Below are 19,181 nucleotides of genomic sequence, written 5' to 3'. Positions count from 1 at the left end.
ATAGATGTTTAAGGAAAATGAGTTTGGAATACTAGTTATTCTAGAGAAGTTGAGTTCTATTTGTCTAAGGAAAGGCGAGTTCTGTGACTCACGAAGGGTTGATTTAAAGGGTTGAAAGGACTATTTGTCTAAAGAAGGAGCTGTAGTTGTGGAGGATATGTTTTGTGGTGGAGAAGCAATTGAGAGCATTTAGGGTTGGTTGCAGTCATCTTGAGATCTGTTCTATTCAAAGAAGATCTGTAGTCCTAGGAGTGGGGCCGAGTTGCCTCATGGACAAGGACATAATAATCCGTGAGCAATTTTAGGAGGGACGAGTATCCTTAGGCCTATGTAAAGGCCAAAACAGAACTTAGGAAGAACAGTGAGGGAACTTGTGGTGGACCAAGTGCCCTACAGCCAGTGGAAAGTTTGCTATAGCAATTTGAGTGGGGCAGCTAGATAAAAGGTTGAAGGAAGAGTTGAGAAGGAAATTTGTTAGGCAAAGGAAGAGGCTAATAGTTGGATGATCGATGGTCGTTATGATCAAGAAGCTAAGGAGTCCTTATTGATGTATTCGTCTTGGAGCCATTATGCTTGCGTGGTACAAGAGTTGGAAGACTTAGGGTTTGTGTGAAGTAAACCCTAGAGAAGACTTGGAGACCACAACTTGCATTGAAGTCGTGGGTGAGAAATCCTATGGTTTGTCAGATGAAACCCTAGAGCAAGAATTGGAGTGTTGGATGCAAGTGGAGTTTGTGTGATGCATACTTGGTTTATATCCTTGATAACATGTGGAATGCAAGTGAGAGATCCAAGGGTAGACTTGTTGTTGATTTTAGCTTGTTGTTGAGCCTTTGGTGTGGCTAGACAACTCGATGAATGGCTTGCTAAGCCTAATCCGCAAGATGAAGAAACCCTAGCCCTTATCTACCATGCAAGAAGGAAAGAAGCATGCATCAGCAAACTGATGTTGAGGACAAATATGAGCATCCACCTCAGAAGAAGACAAAGGAATCTAAGCTTGATAAAATTGAAGATGGACTTCATCGATTTCTACAAGGAAGCAAGGATCAAGAGGGAGTTGACAAATCCCTACAACCCTCAACAATTTTCCTCTTAATCAAGAGATGAGCACTTCATATTTTGATCCCTTGATTATTATTAATTTTATTCCTTGGTCAGCCTCTTGTATTTGTATTTATTGCTTCGTTATGATTATTTCTTCCATGGCCTCCTAAATGAGGTTTGCACGTACATCGTGAAGCCTACCAAGGCAATGATTCTAGCAACAAATGGCAGCATCGAGAAGAATGAATCAAAGCTTGTGGCGAGAGGGTTCTCCCATAAAGAGGGAGTACAAGGATATGTTTTGCTCCAGTCTCCGATGGATAGGCTCTTGTATGACCTAAGGGCTCGAGCATAAACTCAGCAAGAGTGATTGGTGTTTGAGAGGAGAAATTGTACAGACATCCAGTACCGTGCTAGATGACTGGAAAAGCTTCCAGAATAAAGGGAGTAGTAGTGGCAGAAGGACTTCCTTACGGAGAGAGGGAGCAACATTTTCAAAAAGACTTGCTTATATGATAGAGAGAGATGCAATGGCAGAAGGACTTGCTTATGTGACAGAGGGAGTGTTGATTTTCTAGTTGCACACAACTCTAGAACAATTTTGAAACTGATAACTACTTCCAATGATGCAATTTTGACTTCTTTAGAGCATTCCAAACATTAAGCAATTACACTTGAAAATTTCAACCATTAACTTCAGTAGAGCAATAGAGATCATAGTAAAAACAATGAAACAAGAGACAACAAAATTTCTTGGGGCAAAACCCCACAAGGGGGAAAACCCAGTGATATTTCCTTAGAAGAGAGAGTTCAATTCATCAAATTGTACATCAGAATATTCTAGTCAAAGATCAAACATTGACCACTGTAATTGCAAGTCAAACAAAGTCAACGAAGAGAGAAAGTCAACACACTGCTCACAAGTCAATGTCTAGACGGAGGGTCGAATTTCGATCTACAATCAATCATGTCAAAGGACCAAAATCCACTTTGCAACTCCTCAGTCAAAGCTTCAATCAAGCTATAGTAGACTCTTGGCCAATGCCCAAAAACATGTTTGAATTTCATCAACATAAAGGTCAACAATCCAGTCAAAGATTCGGCCTCCAATCCATAATTAAAGATTCAGTCAACAGCAATGATTCAAGATAAGTTAACACTGGTCAACATAAGTCAACGTGGGTTGGTCAATGCAGAACATAAATGATTGAACAAACTCCCCCTTATTCATCTTGATGTCCTTGATTTGATTCTTCAAGGAGAGGTTATGATTCAAATTGTTGACCTCGTACATCCCAACCAGCTTATCAAAGATATCCTTAGAGTTCTTCAATTTCCCAACATAAGCAATTGATCCTTCAAAGAATCAATAAGAATCTTCTTGGCTTTGAGCTCACCTTTCTTGTATTTGAATTTTGGCCTTGGTAGCAACAAGAGCATTTTCCGATGGCTCAGTTTCTTTTCCTGGCACATATTCAAAGACATTATTATCATCCAATATCACTTCCACCCTGATCTTCCAAGCAGCAAAATTTGATGAGTCACCCAGCTTCTCTATATTCTTGAAGTAAGAGGTAGACATCTTGACCAAATCAAATAGGCTCCTTCAACTTCTTCCAAAAATGATTGCTTCAAAGATGATTGCTCTAGTCTCTTGTCTCCCTAGGCTTGTCTTCACCTCAGCGTGGATACCATGTTAATTGTCCATTGCTCCATGCTTAGTACAATCACTTAGCCCCATTCTTTCTTCAATAAGCAATTACTTTCAAATCAATTTAATCTTTCAGTAGCAAATAGCAATTGTAGATAGAACAGTAAATGCAATGTACAATAGAAGACAGCCAAGAACAATAACAAGAGACACAAGCTTTGGTCAAAGACCAAGGAAAAACCCCACAAGGGGGAAAACCCTTTCAAATTCTTCTTCTATTAGATTATCATCAAATGTTCAGCAGAGAGATACAATGTTCCAATTCAACAATAACAAGTCAAAGTGAAATCTTTGACCATCCAAGACAGCAACCAACCAATATCCAAAAGATGAGCCTCAAAATCAAATCTAGTTAACAAGTCAAATTTTGCAATTCTGCCACAATCAACAACAGTCAACAATGCCCTAACCAGTCCACAAGTCAACGGTCAAACTTCCTTCAAAGGAGATCTGTTAGCATTCAAAAGATTCGACTTTCCTTGCTAGTCAAAATTCGGTCAAAATAGTCCCAAATAACTCTATCAAACTCAGTCAAAGGAAAGAGAACCATGCAGTCAACTTCAAATTTCAGTGGTCAAAGTCAACAATCAGTAGCAGTCAAAAGTGCCCAAAAAATCTCGGCTCCTCCACAGAAAAACTTCGCCTCCAAAGGTCGAAATTATGCAAGTCAAACTTGGTCAATGGACAACCAAACATAAAGTCAACGCAAAATTTCAGAATTGCCTCTATCCCTTCACACCGGTGAATTCGGTTACCTTCCTTCAGACTTGTATGAACCAATCCAAAGAAGAGAGAGAAGAAGATGTTTGTGATGAGATGCTCCAAATTGATGTGGCATTAGGTCTATTTATATGTGTTGGAGGAGACCTAATTTGACTTCTAGGCCGCCCTGAACTGTTGTGCACATGTGGCTTTTCACATGAAAAATATATTTTTCCTGGACCAAATTAAATTCTTCCAAGGGAAAAGAGGGTTTTCTCTGAATGAGGAAAGTTGTCCAAAGGAGGGAATTTGTCCCTGAGCTGCCAAATCAACATCTCCTGTGAAAATTTGGAAGCCCACATTTCTACTGCAACAACTGATTAAGTTTCTTCTATTTGTTAATTACTAAACAAATTATTTACTGCATCCTACAACAAATACCGAAATTAATACATTGCAGCCTTCACCAAAAATTATATGCGGAAACAAGAAACAGAGCAAGAAAGAAATACACAACACATTACATTGTTATTTTTGGACAAATGTCCCCAGAAAAACCCAATGAGGGAAAATCGATGCAGCAACTGAGGGTTTGTATTATTAAGCAATAGTTTTCTAAATACAATTCGTTGGATGCCCAACTGGCTATTCGATACAGAGAGTAACTAGACAAAAAAGAGTAGTGAGATGATCTCACCCTGTCACTAAAAGAACCGGCACTGATCTACGTTGGAGGTGAGCCTCTGCAGTATTGCATCAAGCCTACGTACTCACTACATCACTACCGCTAGGACTGCGCTGCACCGCCTTCTAATCCTCTGTTGGCTGGAAGCTTCAGCTTGAAGGCCTCCCGGTCTCACACCCCGTCTCTGGCACTAGATCCTAACTATTCCTCGGCAAAATTTTGATCTCCCTCTGAAGCTTTGCGCTACCATAGCGTAGCTCTGCGTGGCCCAACATCAGCCTCTCTAGACATCTCTCTGCCCTCTTTGACTTGTACTCTCCGGTCCAAGAAAACTTCCCCCCGGAAACTATCCCTGCCCCTCACTACAAGAAATCTCCTCAATCGATTCTCTAGCAACTGCTGCGTTGCCCTCTTTGAGAAATTCGATCTCTTGATCTCGCCCTGATGTGTTTTCCAAATGCCCCTCAAGCCTCCTCTTATAATCTTCTAATTGAGAACCAACGTCCTAGATTAGATTCTAATCAATGGCTCAGATCATTTTGGCTTGATCCTCATCTTCTTCTAGAAGTTTCACCCTCGGTTTGATTAATACCCTTTAATTATTTTAATTTCCTAAGTTTAGACTTAGGCCTCCATTAAAAATAATTAATTATTTTAATAAAACCTTCTCTGGGTGGAATTTCCCAAAACGATTTCTGAGTATTGTAGAATGCATGTGTCCTAGCCTCCCTGCAAATTTTGAGGCTTAGAGCACATCCAATGCTACTAGAAATCAACATCTCCAACTTTGTACTGGAGCAATTGATATTAAAATTTTATTTAAAATAGATAGCATTCAGCACACTATGAAAACAAGAAATCAATTTTGATAGATGTAAAACAAGATATTACAAAGTATGTTTCAACACTTGATATAAAACTCAACCAAGTCATCGAGTACTCTAGCTTCAAACTTGCCTCGGTATAGAATTTGAGGCAAATTGAATCACTAGCAATTCAAACTTGTCTGACTGACAAGTACTTGCAAGTCAAACTCTGAGCCATGAGTACATGCCAAATTTTTCTCAAGTTGGTGAATTTTACTCGCAAGACCAATGAAAAACTCAATGCACCCTTTTATACCTTTATATAACACAAAAATGAAAAAATAAATTGCCATTATGCTTAGAAAATTAATATAGTTTTTCCCCAATTTTTTTATTGTCCAATTCAAACTTTTACTCTCCAGACACACCTCGTTTTTCATCAACATATGTTTTGCAACCTCATTTTCAACCAACGTTATCAAAATCGGTACAGTCAATGATCCGAATTGGATCCATAAAGAACTGTCAAAGGAACCATGACTGTATCAGGTCAGGACGAACATCAAAGAAATCAGAATAGCGATCAAAAACACCCCTGAATTAGTGGCAATGGCAGCCAGCGTGGAACGATGAGGACCTCTGTCAAAGCGCGCTGACCAAGGCCCATGGAGACTGCGCGGGAGGCCGAATTAGCCCCTGGGAGGCCCAGATCGAGAAACAGAGGTGGATTTTGATCGCTAGGCGAAAAGGCTTGAAATGGGGAAGCCTCGAGCACTCAGTCGCGTGGGGAGCCGGATAACCGTAGGGAAAAAAGCAGAAAGGCTAAAAACTAAAGGCGGGACCCGCTCCGAAACCAGCGGTATTGATCAGGGGCTCCTTTAATGGTAAGCGGTTTTCGATGGAAGCGAAGCGATCCCACTCACCGATTGACGCGTGGCGAGCGGAGGAGAGAGAAAACCGCCACTCATCGCGCGCTAACAATCGAGCAAGTCAACCGCGCAAAATGAGCGGACGGCGTTGGATCTGGGGGATCCAAATCGGATGGCTGAGAACGCGCCCGATGGAGAAGCAGAATCGATGAGGGATTAAGCTGCAGTTTGTAAAGAATTTGAGGTCCGTTTGACTGCCACGGTGGAGGAAGACTCATTTCACGACGTAACCAAAGAACTGAACCGATGAAGCAGGCTAGCGCATTACAGGAGGACATGTGGCCACTTCCTGTGAGCCTGATGATGACACTGAACAAGGAACTCCAAGCGCAGCTGCAGAAGGCGATTCGACGGAGGTGGAAGAGGAATTGAACAGACATGGGAACAAATGGCTTTAAAAGCCATCAACAGAAGACAGAACATAGGATACAAAGAGGGACAGAGTACCCCGAGAGACATTGAGACCAGAATCCCGAGAGGAGGACAGAACACAGAGAAAAAGAAAGTGAAGCAGAAGCAGAAAGAAGACAGAGGGTCGAGCTGACCAAAGGCAACGTCGAGCACCAGAGAGCTTGAGAGTTTCAAGCCATCCCTGAGAGGATCTGTCAGACCCAAGAGGTCAAGAGCTGGTAGGCAGAAGAGTCTGTGCACTCCAGTGGCTTGGGGAATCCAAGAACCACCCTGCCAAGCAAAACTGTTCCAAGAGACTTATATTTAGTCCCTGCATTGTAATTCTCTGCTTAAGACACAATAAAATAAGGCCACCACTGAGAGTTGGACCGGAGATGTAGCCCTGGAGGATAGGGTGGACTCCTTATTAATTGCTTGTGTTCTTGTATTTGCTTACTGTATTTCTCTGTTGTCTTTCCATTTCAATTGTCTGTGTATTGGCAATCTGATCGATCTGTTGCTTAAATAACATAGACACACACACCAGCATATGAGTCTGTAATACCCTTATTTAATAAATCTTTAATTGAGGTCACTCATAGGGTGATTATCAGATCAAGTGGTATCAAAGCTTTAGGCTGTAAGGTTCGACAAGCTTGTGTTGGTTTAGTTGTTGAATGCTCACTAGATCAAAGCTCAAATTAGGAGAAGGAGAGTTGGTGGAAATTAATCCTAAAATTGGGAGAGTCTATCCTCAGAAGACAATGTCAGAAGAAGGTTCTATAGGGCCAGACCCTCAATTCATAAAAAGTTTCCTAGCTATAAAGTCTATGGTAGATGAAATGTATAAGGACTTTAGAAAGCACAAGGATAAAGACTCCTCAGGTTCTAAACAAGATAAAGAAGAAGATGAGTCTCACTTCCATGACCACTCCAAAGGAAAAGGGAAAGTGGAAAGCTTTCTCACACCTCCTAATAGCCCTGTGCATAATAAGAAAGCATCTTTAATCAAACTAGATGTTAAATTTGATTTGCCTATATATGATGGAGAGCTAAATGCTGAAAAGTCGGACAATTGGATTAGACAAATTGATGTGTATTGCTGAGTATAGGACATAGACTCAGACAAGAGTAAGATTCAGCTAGCAAGCCTACGCCTAGGAGGCACTGCCTTGGTTTGGTGGGAAGGCAAAACCCAAGCTGATATGAAAAGACATGGTAAGACTATCTCTGTCTAGAGTGAATTTGTTTCTGCAATCAAAAAGCAGTTCTATCCATTGGCCTACATGCAACAAGCCATGATGAGTTGGCAAACTCTTCGACAGTTGAAAGGGCAAAGTGTGCAAAGGTATACTTAAGAATTTAGAAAGAGAGCATTGATGTTGGGTATCTCATTAGACTCACCAGAGACTCTTTTGAAGTACATTGGTGGTCTACACAGCTACATGAGGCATACCATCCTCATGTTCAATCCCACTAGTATAGATGAGGTATCTGTACAAGCTACTCATCTAGAAGCTAGAGGAAAGAATGGAAATCCAGAAGTTGGGGGACCATCCCAACCCACTGCAAGCAAGAGCAAGGAGAAAAGAAAGCAAAAGTGGAAAGCAAGGAAGGCTAACACTGCACAGAAAAGCAAAGCTTCATGCACTAACTGTAAAAAGGATGGGCATGATGATGAGCATTGTTGGATTGTACATCCAGAGCTGAGACCTAAGAAGTCTGAGGGCAAGAAGAAGAAGACTGATGCAGCTATTCAAAAAGATCTGGGGTCAGACTCGGGAGATGAAACAACTACTGCAGCCACAGGTATAAAAAGGAAGAATTCTGAAGCATCTACTAGTAATTCTGCTCAATCTGTTATTGATGAAGAAAATGAGAGAAAAAGACATGAGCTTTTCCATATTCGAGTTATTTCCAAAAATCAAAATATTGATACTTTATTTGATAGTGGTTCACAAGTAAATCTAATTTTTGAAACAATTGTAAAGAAATTGAGATTAGCAACTACACCACACAAAAAACCATACCCATTAGGATGGTTGAATGATAAAGCACAACTACAAGTGACTAGACAGTACAAACTCAAGTTTTCTTTTGGGTTAGCGTTCGTAGATGAGGTTGAGTTAGACATAATTCCTTTGGATATATGTGGAATTGTTTTAGGAAGTCCTTACTTGTATGATAGAAAGGTTATCTTCTATAGAGCTAAGAACAAGTACCTGCTTGTTAAAGATGGAATTGAATACTTTGTAAGAGCTCACAAGCTCAAGAATAATTATACTCTCATAAACTCAGGGCAGATGAAAAAAATGATAAATTCATGCAAACAATTCTTACTGATGGTTGTGAAGGAAAAGAAACCTGATAAAACCAATGTATTTAAAGGTTGTAATGCTGAACAGCAAGCTGATATAGAAAAGGTTGTTTCAAAGTATGATGTCTTATTTCAAGAACCTAAAGGTCTGCCACCCAAAAAGGGAATAGTACATGATATTATTTTGCAGCAAGATGTGCCATTGCCTAACATTGAGATGTACAAGTTGTCTGCTTTAGAGAATGCTGAAATCAAGAAGCAGGTGCAGGGGTTGCTCGAGAAGAGGTTCATCAGGCCTAGCACATCACCATGTGGGTCACCAATCGTTTTGGTGAGAAAGAAAGATGGCTCGTGGAGAATGTGCATTGATTACCGAGCACTGAATAAGATAACAATCAAAAATCGTTATCCCCTTCCTTGCATAGATGATCTTTTAGATCAATTGAAGGAAGCCGTTTATTTCACCAAGCCGGATTTGCACAGTGGATACCATCAGGTCAGGGTTGCAGAGCAAGATGCATGGAACACTGCTTTCAAAACAAAGCAGGGATTGTATGAATGGTTGGTTATCCCTTTTGGCTTGACCAATGCTCCTGCTACTTTCATGAGATTAATGAATGATGTACTCAGACCTTTTCTTGATGATTTTGTTATTGTGTACCTGGATAACATTCTGATTTTTAGTAAAACGTTGGAAGAACATTTAAAGCATGTTAAGCAGACATTAGATGTTTTGAAAAGAGAAAAACTTTATGTTAAACTCTCAAAATGTGAATTTGGCAAAACATCTCTAAACTACTTGGGTCATATAGTACGGGGAGGTGAACTGAAAATAGATCCCTCTAAAGTGGCAATCACTGTAAACTGGCCTAAACCCAAGTCTGCTACAGAAGTGAGAAGTTTCTTAGGAGCAGCACAATATTGGAGGAAGTTCATTTCTAACTTTTCCTCAATTGCAGCTCTCGTACATGCTTTAACAGAATTGAAAAAGGTGTTTCAGTGGGGAGGCAAACATCAAAAAGCCTTTGACACCTTGAAAGAAAAGGTTAGTACAACACCTGTACTAGCACTGCCTGATCTGCAAAGACCATTTGAGATCCAAATTGATGCCAGTGACTATGCCATGGGAGCAGTGTTGACACAGCACGGTAAACCCATATGTTACCATTCTGAAACTTTTAATCCTACAGTTGTTAACTATCCTACATATGATAAAGAATTGTATGCATTAGTTCAGAGTGTGAAAAAGTGGAAACATTACTTAATGAGCAAAGAGACAGTAATACACACTAATCATCAACCACTTCAATATCTACACTCCCAAACTAAGTTGCAGCAATCAAGACATTACAGATGGATGGGTTTTCTACAACAGTTTCATTTAGTCATCAGATATAAAAAGGGCATACATAACAAGGTTGCAAACATGTTATCTAGACCCATTATAAATGCATCTACCATACTTGAGCATAATTCTGTGCTACATGAAAGCTACATTGAACAATATGCTCAGGATATGGACTTTAAATATGTATATGCAACTTTGAGTCAAGGCAAAAGAGTAGAAGAATTGGATTATCATGTGAAGGACCGACTCTTATACCATTGTGGGAAACTCTGCATTCCACAAACTGAGAGAGTAAAGATAATTAGGGAAGCACACACTTCTTTGATATCAGGTCACTTTGGGGTAAGTAAAACAGTTGCACAGCTGCAAAGATTTTTTTATTGGTCGAAAATGAATGAGACAGTTTCTAGATATGTAAGAGGGTGTGCTATGTGTGCTAAAAGCAAGCCCAGCGACAGAAAACTAGGCTTGTACACTCCATTGCCAGTTCCTTCTCACCCTTGGAAAAGTGTTTCCATGGATTTTGTTGGAGGACTGCCTAGTCATGATTATCTATATGTTTTTGTGGATAGGTTCAGCAAAATGTGTATTTTGATACCTTGTAATAAACAGATTACAGCTGAACAGACTGTAAAATTGTTCTTTGAACATGTATGGGTTCATTTTGGATTAACCACTTCTATTGTATCTAATCGAGACACCAGATTTGTGGGGAAGTTTTGGTCGAGTCTGTGAGAACTAATAGACACTAAACTAAAGAAAAGCACAACTTTTCATCCACAAGCAGATGGCCAGACAGAAGTAGTTAACAGGACAATGATCCAGTTACTGAGAGGTTATTGCAGCAAACATCCTAAGCTTTGAGATGAACATTTGTGTTATGTACAGCATGCTTACAACAGAGCAAAACATTCTTCTACACAGAGATCTCCTTTTGAGACTTGTTTTGGTTTCACACCAAGGTCTCCTTTGGATTTTGTCTTTGGTAAAGATACCATGGTTGATGGACAAAGTGATGTGGACAAGGCAACTAGGTTTATTGAACAGATTCAGGAGATCCACCAAGCAGTACAGGAACAGCTGGAAAAGAGCCAAGCCAAGTACAAGGCTAGGCATGACAAGCATCGAATGGAGCATAGTTTTCAAGTTGGTGACCAAGTCTGGCTATATATCAACAAGGACAAGATGCAAGGTGAAGGTAAAAAGCTAAAGCCTATCAGGTATGGACCCTTTAGGATACTTGAGAAGATTGGTGAAAATGTTTTTCGCCTTGATTTACCAGCTTACATGCACATCTACTCAGTCGTAGATGCAGATTGCTTGAGATTGTTTGAACCTTCAATGATTGAGGACCCTAAAGAGCAAAGTCAATTGCCTTTTATTGATGACCTACTACCTGAATATCTTAATGAGTTGTAGGAAGACAGTGTTGGACAGGAAGGTGAAGAGAACGTGCAAGGGAGATGTGGAGTACCTCAAGATTGGGCTCAAAGGTTGAAAGCCAAGCAGTGCGAAGTGGATTGAGATTGGGCAAGTGAAAAAACAATATCTTCACTTAGTCAATGCTTGAAAACCAACTTTTGGTGGTCCAAAAGCTTTTTCAGTGGGAAGGTCGTGATCCGAATTGGATCCATAAAGAACTGTCAAAGGAACCATGACTGTATCAGGTCGGGACGAACATCAAAGAAATCAGAACAACGATCAAAAACACCCCTAAACCAGTGGCAATGGCAGCCAGCGTGGAACGACGAGGACCTCAGTCAAAGCGCGTTGACCGAGGCCCATGGAGACTACGCGGGAGGCCGAATTAGCCCCTAGGAGGCCCGGATCGGGAAACGGAGGTGGATTTTGATGCGCGATTAGCTAATCGCACTGGGCGAAAAGGCTTGAAATGGGGAAGCCCCGAGCACTCGGTCGCGTGGGGAGCCGGAGAACCGTAGGGCAAAAGGCAGAAGGGCTAAAAGCTAAAGGCGGGACCCGCTCTGAAACCGGCAGTATTGATCAAGGGCTCCTTGAACGATAAGTAGTTTTGGATGGAAGCGAAGCGATCCCACTCAGCGATCGACGCGTGGCCGGCGAAGGAGAGAGAAAACCGTCGCTCATCGCGCGTTAACGGTCGAGCAAGTCAACCACACGAAATGAGCAGACGGCGTTGGATCTGGGGGATCCAGATCGAACGGCTGAGATCGCCCCTGATGGAGAAGCAGAATCGACAAGGGATTAAGCCGCAGTTTGTAAAGAATTTGAGGTCCATTTGACCGCCACAATGGAGAAAGATTCGTTCCACGACGTAACCGAAGAACTGAACCAACGAAGCAGGCTAGCGCATTACAGGAGGACATGTGGCCACTCCCTGTGAGCTTGATGATGACGCTGAACAAGGAACTCCAAGCGCAGCTGCAGAAGGCGGTTCGACGAAGATGGAAGAGGAACTGAACAGACATGGGAACGAATGGCTTTAAAAGCCATCAACAGAAGACAGAACATAAGATACAGAGAAGAACAGAGTACCCCGAGAGACAGAGAGACCAGAATCCCGAGAGGAGGACGGAACACAGAGAAAAAGACAGTGAAGCAGAAGCAAAAAGAAGACAGAGGGCCAAGCTGACCAAAGGCAGCGTCGAGCACCAGAGAGCTTGAGAGTTTCAAGCCATCCCTGAAAGGATCTGTCAGACCCAAGAGGTCAAGAGCTGGTAGGCCGAAGAGTCTGTGCACTCCAGTGGCTTGGGGAATCCAAGAACCACTCTGCCAAGCAAAACTGTTCCAGGAGACTTATATTTAGTCCCTGCATTGTAATTCTCTGCTTAAAACACAATAAAATAAGGCCACCACTGAGAGCTGGACCGGAGATGTAGCCTTGGAGGATAGGGTGAACTCCTTATTAATTGCTTGTGTTCTTGTATTTGCTTACTGTATTTCTCTGTTGTCTTTCCATTTCAATTGTCTGTGTACAGGCAATCTGATCGATTCGTTGCTTAAATAACATAGATACACACACCAGCGTATGAGTCTGTAATACCTTTATTTAATAAATCTTTAACTGAGATCACTCATGGGGTGATTATCAAATCAGTCAATCACATTGATGAACAAGGTAAGTCAATCACATAAATCCTTATATATAGGATTCCTGCAAAAGACTAATATCTCTAATTTTCTTGATCCAATAGACCTTCAAGGCATGATTGCAAAATAAAGACAAAAATGTCATGCCTAGACCAAACCAAATATAGACTATGCCAATACAAGCATATATCCATTATATCGTCATAACCCTAAGCATGATGCATGCTCCCATGAAATAATTGTACCAAGGAAATTAATCCTTAGACACAACTGACTTTTCGAAAAAGTTAAATATGTATTTTGATAAAGTAATTAGAAAACAAAAATAACAGACAGGACTAGATGGATTGTACAATCACAGATTTTGGCACAAACATGTTGCATTAACTTCTAAAGGATGCTAGGTATATTAATTAACTGCAAAATAAAGCCACCTTCCTCTCTAGCCACTAACAACTGGAAAACAGGATGCAACCACAGACTATTCCTAAAACTAACTGCCATCTTTCGATATGTTAAGGTTCATGAAGTGAATACAACCTAGAGTCATGACTCAAGAGCTTCCTAAAGTAAATCCTTTCACATTGCTACCACTGTTAGATAGATCAGTATAAAGCCTTCTAAAGTGCTACATCTTTAACCACTAATAAAACTAGAAGCAGGATGCAACCACATTAATCACAAAACCAGAAATGTCATCTTTCAATATGTTAGTTCAATGAAGAGAATACAACCTACTGTCATAAATCAAGTCCTACCTCAAGTAAAGGTCTTCATCCCCATGAATGTTAGATCAATATCCTCAATATCTTTTAATGTCAAATAAAAAGCATATTTTGAAACTAAAATCATGTTGGTCGACATAATATTTACATCTAAGTTGCAGTAAACACCTACTAGAGAGTGTTCCAGTACCTGAAACATCTAGAAACACTGAAACCGGCATGAAAAGCCTTATAAAATCCACCAGCTATACCATACGGTGTTTCCTAGAACTGCCATACCTTATCTGAAACACCCAGAAGGCACAATTTAGAAGGAAATGCCACCAGCTGTATCGTGCAGTGTTTCCTAGAAATGCTGTGCCATACAGTGTTTTCTGGAAATGCTGTACCATGTGACATTTCCAGGCAATGCTGTATTGTATGGCCATGGGCATTTCAAAGGTGTTTCGCTGATTTCCAATGAAGTTTCTGAAAGCTTTTGGTCCCACGAAACACCCATGACAAGGCATGGGACCCATAGGCCAATATTGACCTATCTGCATTACAAAGATTGTATGGTCTGGCTGACTGTTTCCATAGCATTTCAGTGATTTCCAGTGACATTTCAGGTACTTTTCTGAAAGTTTTTGGGCCCACAAAAGCACCCATGAAGAGCATGGGACCCATAGGACAATATCGCCCTTCCACGCCAATGACACTTTAAGACAAAACAGTGATAGGGAATTAACCTCTAAGGAGATTATCACCTTATTAATTGCTGGTAATTGAAAAAGGCAAGATTATTATTATAATATTATTATTATCCAATTTTAAGGTCACGGCCAAGCCAGACACCAAATTGGTGTATGAGACCCCCTTGTTTGTGGGACAAGGGATACACCTCCGTGCAGCGATTTGACTGCTACGAAGGTATACATACTCTACCCCCCTCTGGTTTTGAACCTGTGACCTCTTAGGAGGAAACACATGCTCTTAACCATTAGGCTTAACCATTAGGCCCACTCATGATAAAGGAGAATGTCAACTTTTACTTATTTTTAACATTATCACTAATTGTTTCAGGGTGTACGGGTGGTTTCAAGTTCCAACCTCATTGGACTTTAAATGGAGAAAGTAGGATTCCATATCCTATTCAAAATTTAGCAGAATTAACAGTTTTCCAGATTTCAGGGTTCAGGATTGGCGAGATTGCAGTGTTTCCACTGGATTCTATCATGTATGAGGGTATGGTATTATCATTAGTCAAGACCACCAATCTGTGATATTTTACATCATGTAGCCATCTATGAGAGTTAATATAGACATGGATTTCCTTCTAAAAGTCATTTCTGTATCATTCTTATTTTCTTGCAAGATAAAGTGTTATTTAAAAACAAACATAAAAAACTAATATCTATGATTATATTGTATTTCCCCTGAGGGGGGCTGTCACGTTTCCAGTTGTTACCCATTTCAGAAACTTGTACACATTTCCATGTTTCATGCAACTTAGATTTATAGGCTCATGTTAAACATGTCAAACGTGTAAATTACTAAATAAAAGTACAATGGTTTGTAAATAATGTGATGTAAAAGGGAATGTACAACTCACCTTTTCCAAGTGAACTCAATCTGGACTGGAACAATCTTTGTGCATTATCTCGAACAGCAACCTCAACCTTAAAGCAAAACAATACAACAGAAAAATAAATGACTTCGGATCATCATTTTACAACATATAATGCAATTACAAATTTAGTAAGGAAAGCTAACCATCTTCCAACATATCCCAGTATTGCTAGCATATTAGAGGAAACAGCAAATAGTCATACCACTAATCAATGGAATAATAATGTTAATATTTAGCTGAAAAATCCTTCTTCAGTGTTTCCAGAGTCAACAATACAAGTAACATACAAAATGTCGGTTCTAAATTTCCTAATGATTTCAAAACATTACCAACAAACAAATAAGAATATATCTTATACCTGAGCATTGGTTACTTTGAAAACACGCTTCCAAGGTAAAAGAAATGTTGATGCATCTCCAAAAACAAGGTTTGAAACATAAACCAACTTTTGAAATGCCTGCATTCAGATTCCATGGAACTCAGAAAAGACTCACGCAGATCTTCAAATAAGAGACCTTTTGAAATATCCCTTCGTGAATTATAGCATATGGGCTGTGATTGCTGCTAGCATCCTATTTTCTTTCCTTTCTAAAAAAGGATAGCGTTCAAATGATGGCTCAGATAAGAGAAAAATAATGTAGTATTGTACTTACCCTGCGTTCCGCTATTACAGCATCACGATCTCCTGTTTCAAGCCTTTGCCTGAAAATACGTCTTCCAATCTATGAAAAATTTAAGTGCACAGGTAATAAAGAAGCATTAGTCCTGGCAAAAAAGATCATAAGCTCCATTCAGTCCAAAATACTGTTTAGAAAGAAAAAATATGTGATGCATTTTTCAAATAAAAAGATTACATCACTCATACTTCTATATGCACAGCTGCCGCATCAGGGTCATCTATACCAAGAGCCTTTTTGAATTTGATTATTGATTCTGCCTCATCACCTTTGAGGTCCTCATTGCCAGAAGGAATAATAGAAGAAACATACCTGAAGAAAGCATTAAGCAACAAACACTTGACTACAAAAACAAGAAGACAAGCTGAACATATAACGAGGGTGATTAAAAATGCTATGAAACCAATGTAGATTGCCCAAAACACTGACAGCCAAATCTTAATTATTAATCATCAACAAATTCAAAAAGGAAATGGCCTCTGACATGTAAAATACAAACAGACTTGAAAACAGCCCAATTCACAGAAGCACGAGACTGGGAATGAAGGAGGAAAAAAGACACCCATCTTCCTCTCAAAACAACCTGTTAGGGCTTCGCCAACATGCAGAATAAGGCATGGTGGCAAACAGAGGAGGGGAAGTTGTTGTATTCGGGTTAAGCACAGAACCCAGGTGTCTCTAGCAAATAACCTGGTTGTTATTTTGTAGATAGGGGAGCCTACTAGTAGCTGGTGACTTGGATGTAGGCTTATGGTTGATTCTATTTCTGCCTTGGCTTCAATGGGCTTTGCAAGGGTACCATAGGATGCCATGCCCGTGATTCAAACCAATTTGCATACAATGTTGAGAATATGCGCATGAAGGGCACTGAAATTAGCTTTTTGCTGCAGGAGTGTCTACAGATGACTAGTAGGGTTCACACATTGCAACAGCAGTGTTGTGTGGAATCATGCTCTTATGATGGCTAGACTACGCTCCAGCTGTCATTTTTTTTGGACTCCCACGGGTTAAATTATCTCGCAGTTTGGGCCACAGAACTTGGTCTTCATTTGTGGCCCAGGTATGTACCAGGTTTATATTTGAGATTAAGAGCTGCTATGAAGCAGGTTTCGGCAATATTAGGAACTGGAGATTAGGTTAGGCCAAAAGCCATGATTACCTGTCCTCCCAAATCATCTCAATGATCTCCATCATCATCTAGGTTCTAGAACAATGCAACGTCCATAAAACAAGGTCAAGGGCAACCTGGGGGCATTCTAGGTCTTGTTGTTGCCTAAGATGCACACCTAGATTAATGTGGAAAAAGTCCCCAATCCCACCAAGTGTATTCTTTAAGGCGCAACGCTCAGAGAAGCGGCAGTCACCTATTCCCAACTCTCTCCATTTAGACTCTCTCCTAGCTAAGTCAAGGGGGGCGGTCCCTAAAAATATCTAAAGGAATACTTGTTAAGGATAACAGGGTCTAGTAGATAATAGGCAAGGAAATCACCATTCAATATTACTTGAATATGAATTAGAGATTAATTAGCAAGTACAAGTGTTTATGAGCATGTAAATATCAATGAAATCGACGAGATATCCAGCAAGATAACATATGAGAGACCAGTGCCTTTAGATAGTGCTCGAAGATAAATTATGGTACTTGCAAATGAAAAATGATCTTTCAAGTTACAAAAATAGAAATGCTGCAAACCAAGCATTAGTCAAAACCAAAATGAACAACTTAGAGATACGAGCAACAAGATTTTAAAATAGCACTTGCAAGAGAAGAAAGCTTGTACTCAAACAGAAATGCTCCAATATGGTACAATCAATAAAAGACAATGAGAATGAAATTTAAATAACCAATTATAAGGATATTGAAAAGAAACTTGCAAATAAATGGTTAGCTCACAATCTAAATTGTACAATAACTAAATGCAAAATGAGAAAAAGTTATCAGTGTGTGTGAGATCAAGTGGTCTTGGTAAGTTTTATTATATGCCTAAACTATGGTTTGACTTCCCTAAACTCCTTCAACTTGGTAAGGACTAGCAGGTAGTTGCAAGAAGGGCTAAGCGAGAAGGCTATGGTCTCATTAACGATACCCCCTTAGGACTTCAATGCAACCCGTGTGCCTTCGTTCCTACAAGAGCTCGGCCACAAGAGAACTGTGAGGTAACACATTTTAACCTTTGATCCAAACTCAAAGCTAGGAAATTGAATGACAGGTAGGGAAGGTTGTCCTAAATTTCTATCAACCAAGTTAGAGAATGACAGTTAGAGAATGCAAACTAGATCTAAAATGCAAATTAGACGTGAAGTTAATGCAATTGCTTCAAATGAGATACAACTAAAGTGAAATGCTTCACAAGTGAAAGATCTTAAAATTTATCAATAGAAAATACCATTCCACTTAAATAATCAAATTAGCAATTAGCACTTTGAGCCCAAATTATGATATTATAATGAGATTAGCTTATGCCAATGATCAATGAAGCAATCAAAAATCTACCAATGAAACAAAACGACCTGTTGTTGCTCAAATTGTACACTAGATTGCAACAACGCTCAAGGCAAGGGTTGTCACTTTGATCCCTGTCCTCTCTGTTTAAGTTGTCTCTTAGTCGTCTCCTAAGGGGGGTAGTCCCTATGGATGAAGAGATGAACTACTTGTTGGAAACCAACAAGTAAAGGAGACACAAATGAATGGCCTAGTAAGTTGGTTATTATTAATAGGAAAGTATGATTACTAAGCACCACTTGATTAGATATATTGAGATTATTAGTTAGAGACCAGTGTCTTTAAGATTGATTACTTGCACAATTTGAGTTATATTCTATCCTATATGAAGTGCAAGACCTAGTTCTATGTGAGATGCAAGCTCTTGGTTACTTTTAATTATAGGCCTAATCTAGGTTTATCCTTCTTCTCAATTATTTTGGAACTAGTCTCGAATGGAAGTTGTAGACAGAAGTCTACAAGAAGGAGGCTAAGGCCTCATTAACAATACCTCTCATGGAGTTCTAACCACCTAGATGCCTTTGTTCCTACAAGGGATTGCCCACAAGAGAACTGCAAGGTCACCTATGTTAACTGCAAATGAAGATCTAGAGTCCAGAAACTGATTGAAGCAGGTTGTCCTATCTTCTTACAACCAAGCTTAAGCTTGGAGGTGAATTTTAAATG

At 40.0% G+C, this 19,181-nt stretch overlaps 1 protein-coding gene across 1 annotated transcript in view; it reads right to left on the bottom strand.

The window, feature by feature from the left end:
• The window catches only part of LOC149180042 (protein TIC110, chloroplastic-like), a 123,188-nt gene that overhangs the window by 71,223 nt on the left and 32,784 nt on the right, over nt 1-19,181 (bottom strand). Inside the window, exons 3-6 of the mRNA XM_089415871.1 lie at nt 16,201-16,324; nt 15,989-16,057; nt 15,694-15,792; nt 15,318-15,384 (exon numbers count right to left, since the gene is read on the bottom strand). Coding sequence (XP_089271997.1) covers nt 15,318-15,384; nt 15,694-15,792; nt 15,989-16,057; nt 16,201-16,324 — 359 coding nt within the window. The remainder of the gene's footprint in view (nt 1-15,317; nt 15,385-15,693; nt 15,793-15,988; nt 16,058-16,200; nt 16,325-19,181) is intronic.

This window comes from Pinus tabuliformis, chromosome 3_2 (genome assembly GCF_031772625.1).
Source record: "Pinus tabuliformis cultivar Carrire ecotype Pingquan chromosome 3_2, CPIR1, whole genome shotgun sequence".
Lineage (NCBI taxonomy): Eukaryota > Viridiplantae > Streptophyta > Pinopsida > Pinales > Pinaceae > Pinus > Pinus tabuliformis.
The sequence above is the reverse complement of the archived record's forward strand: the minus strand, read 5'-3'. Positions and strand labels throughout refer to the sequence as shown.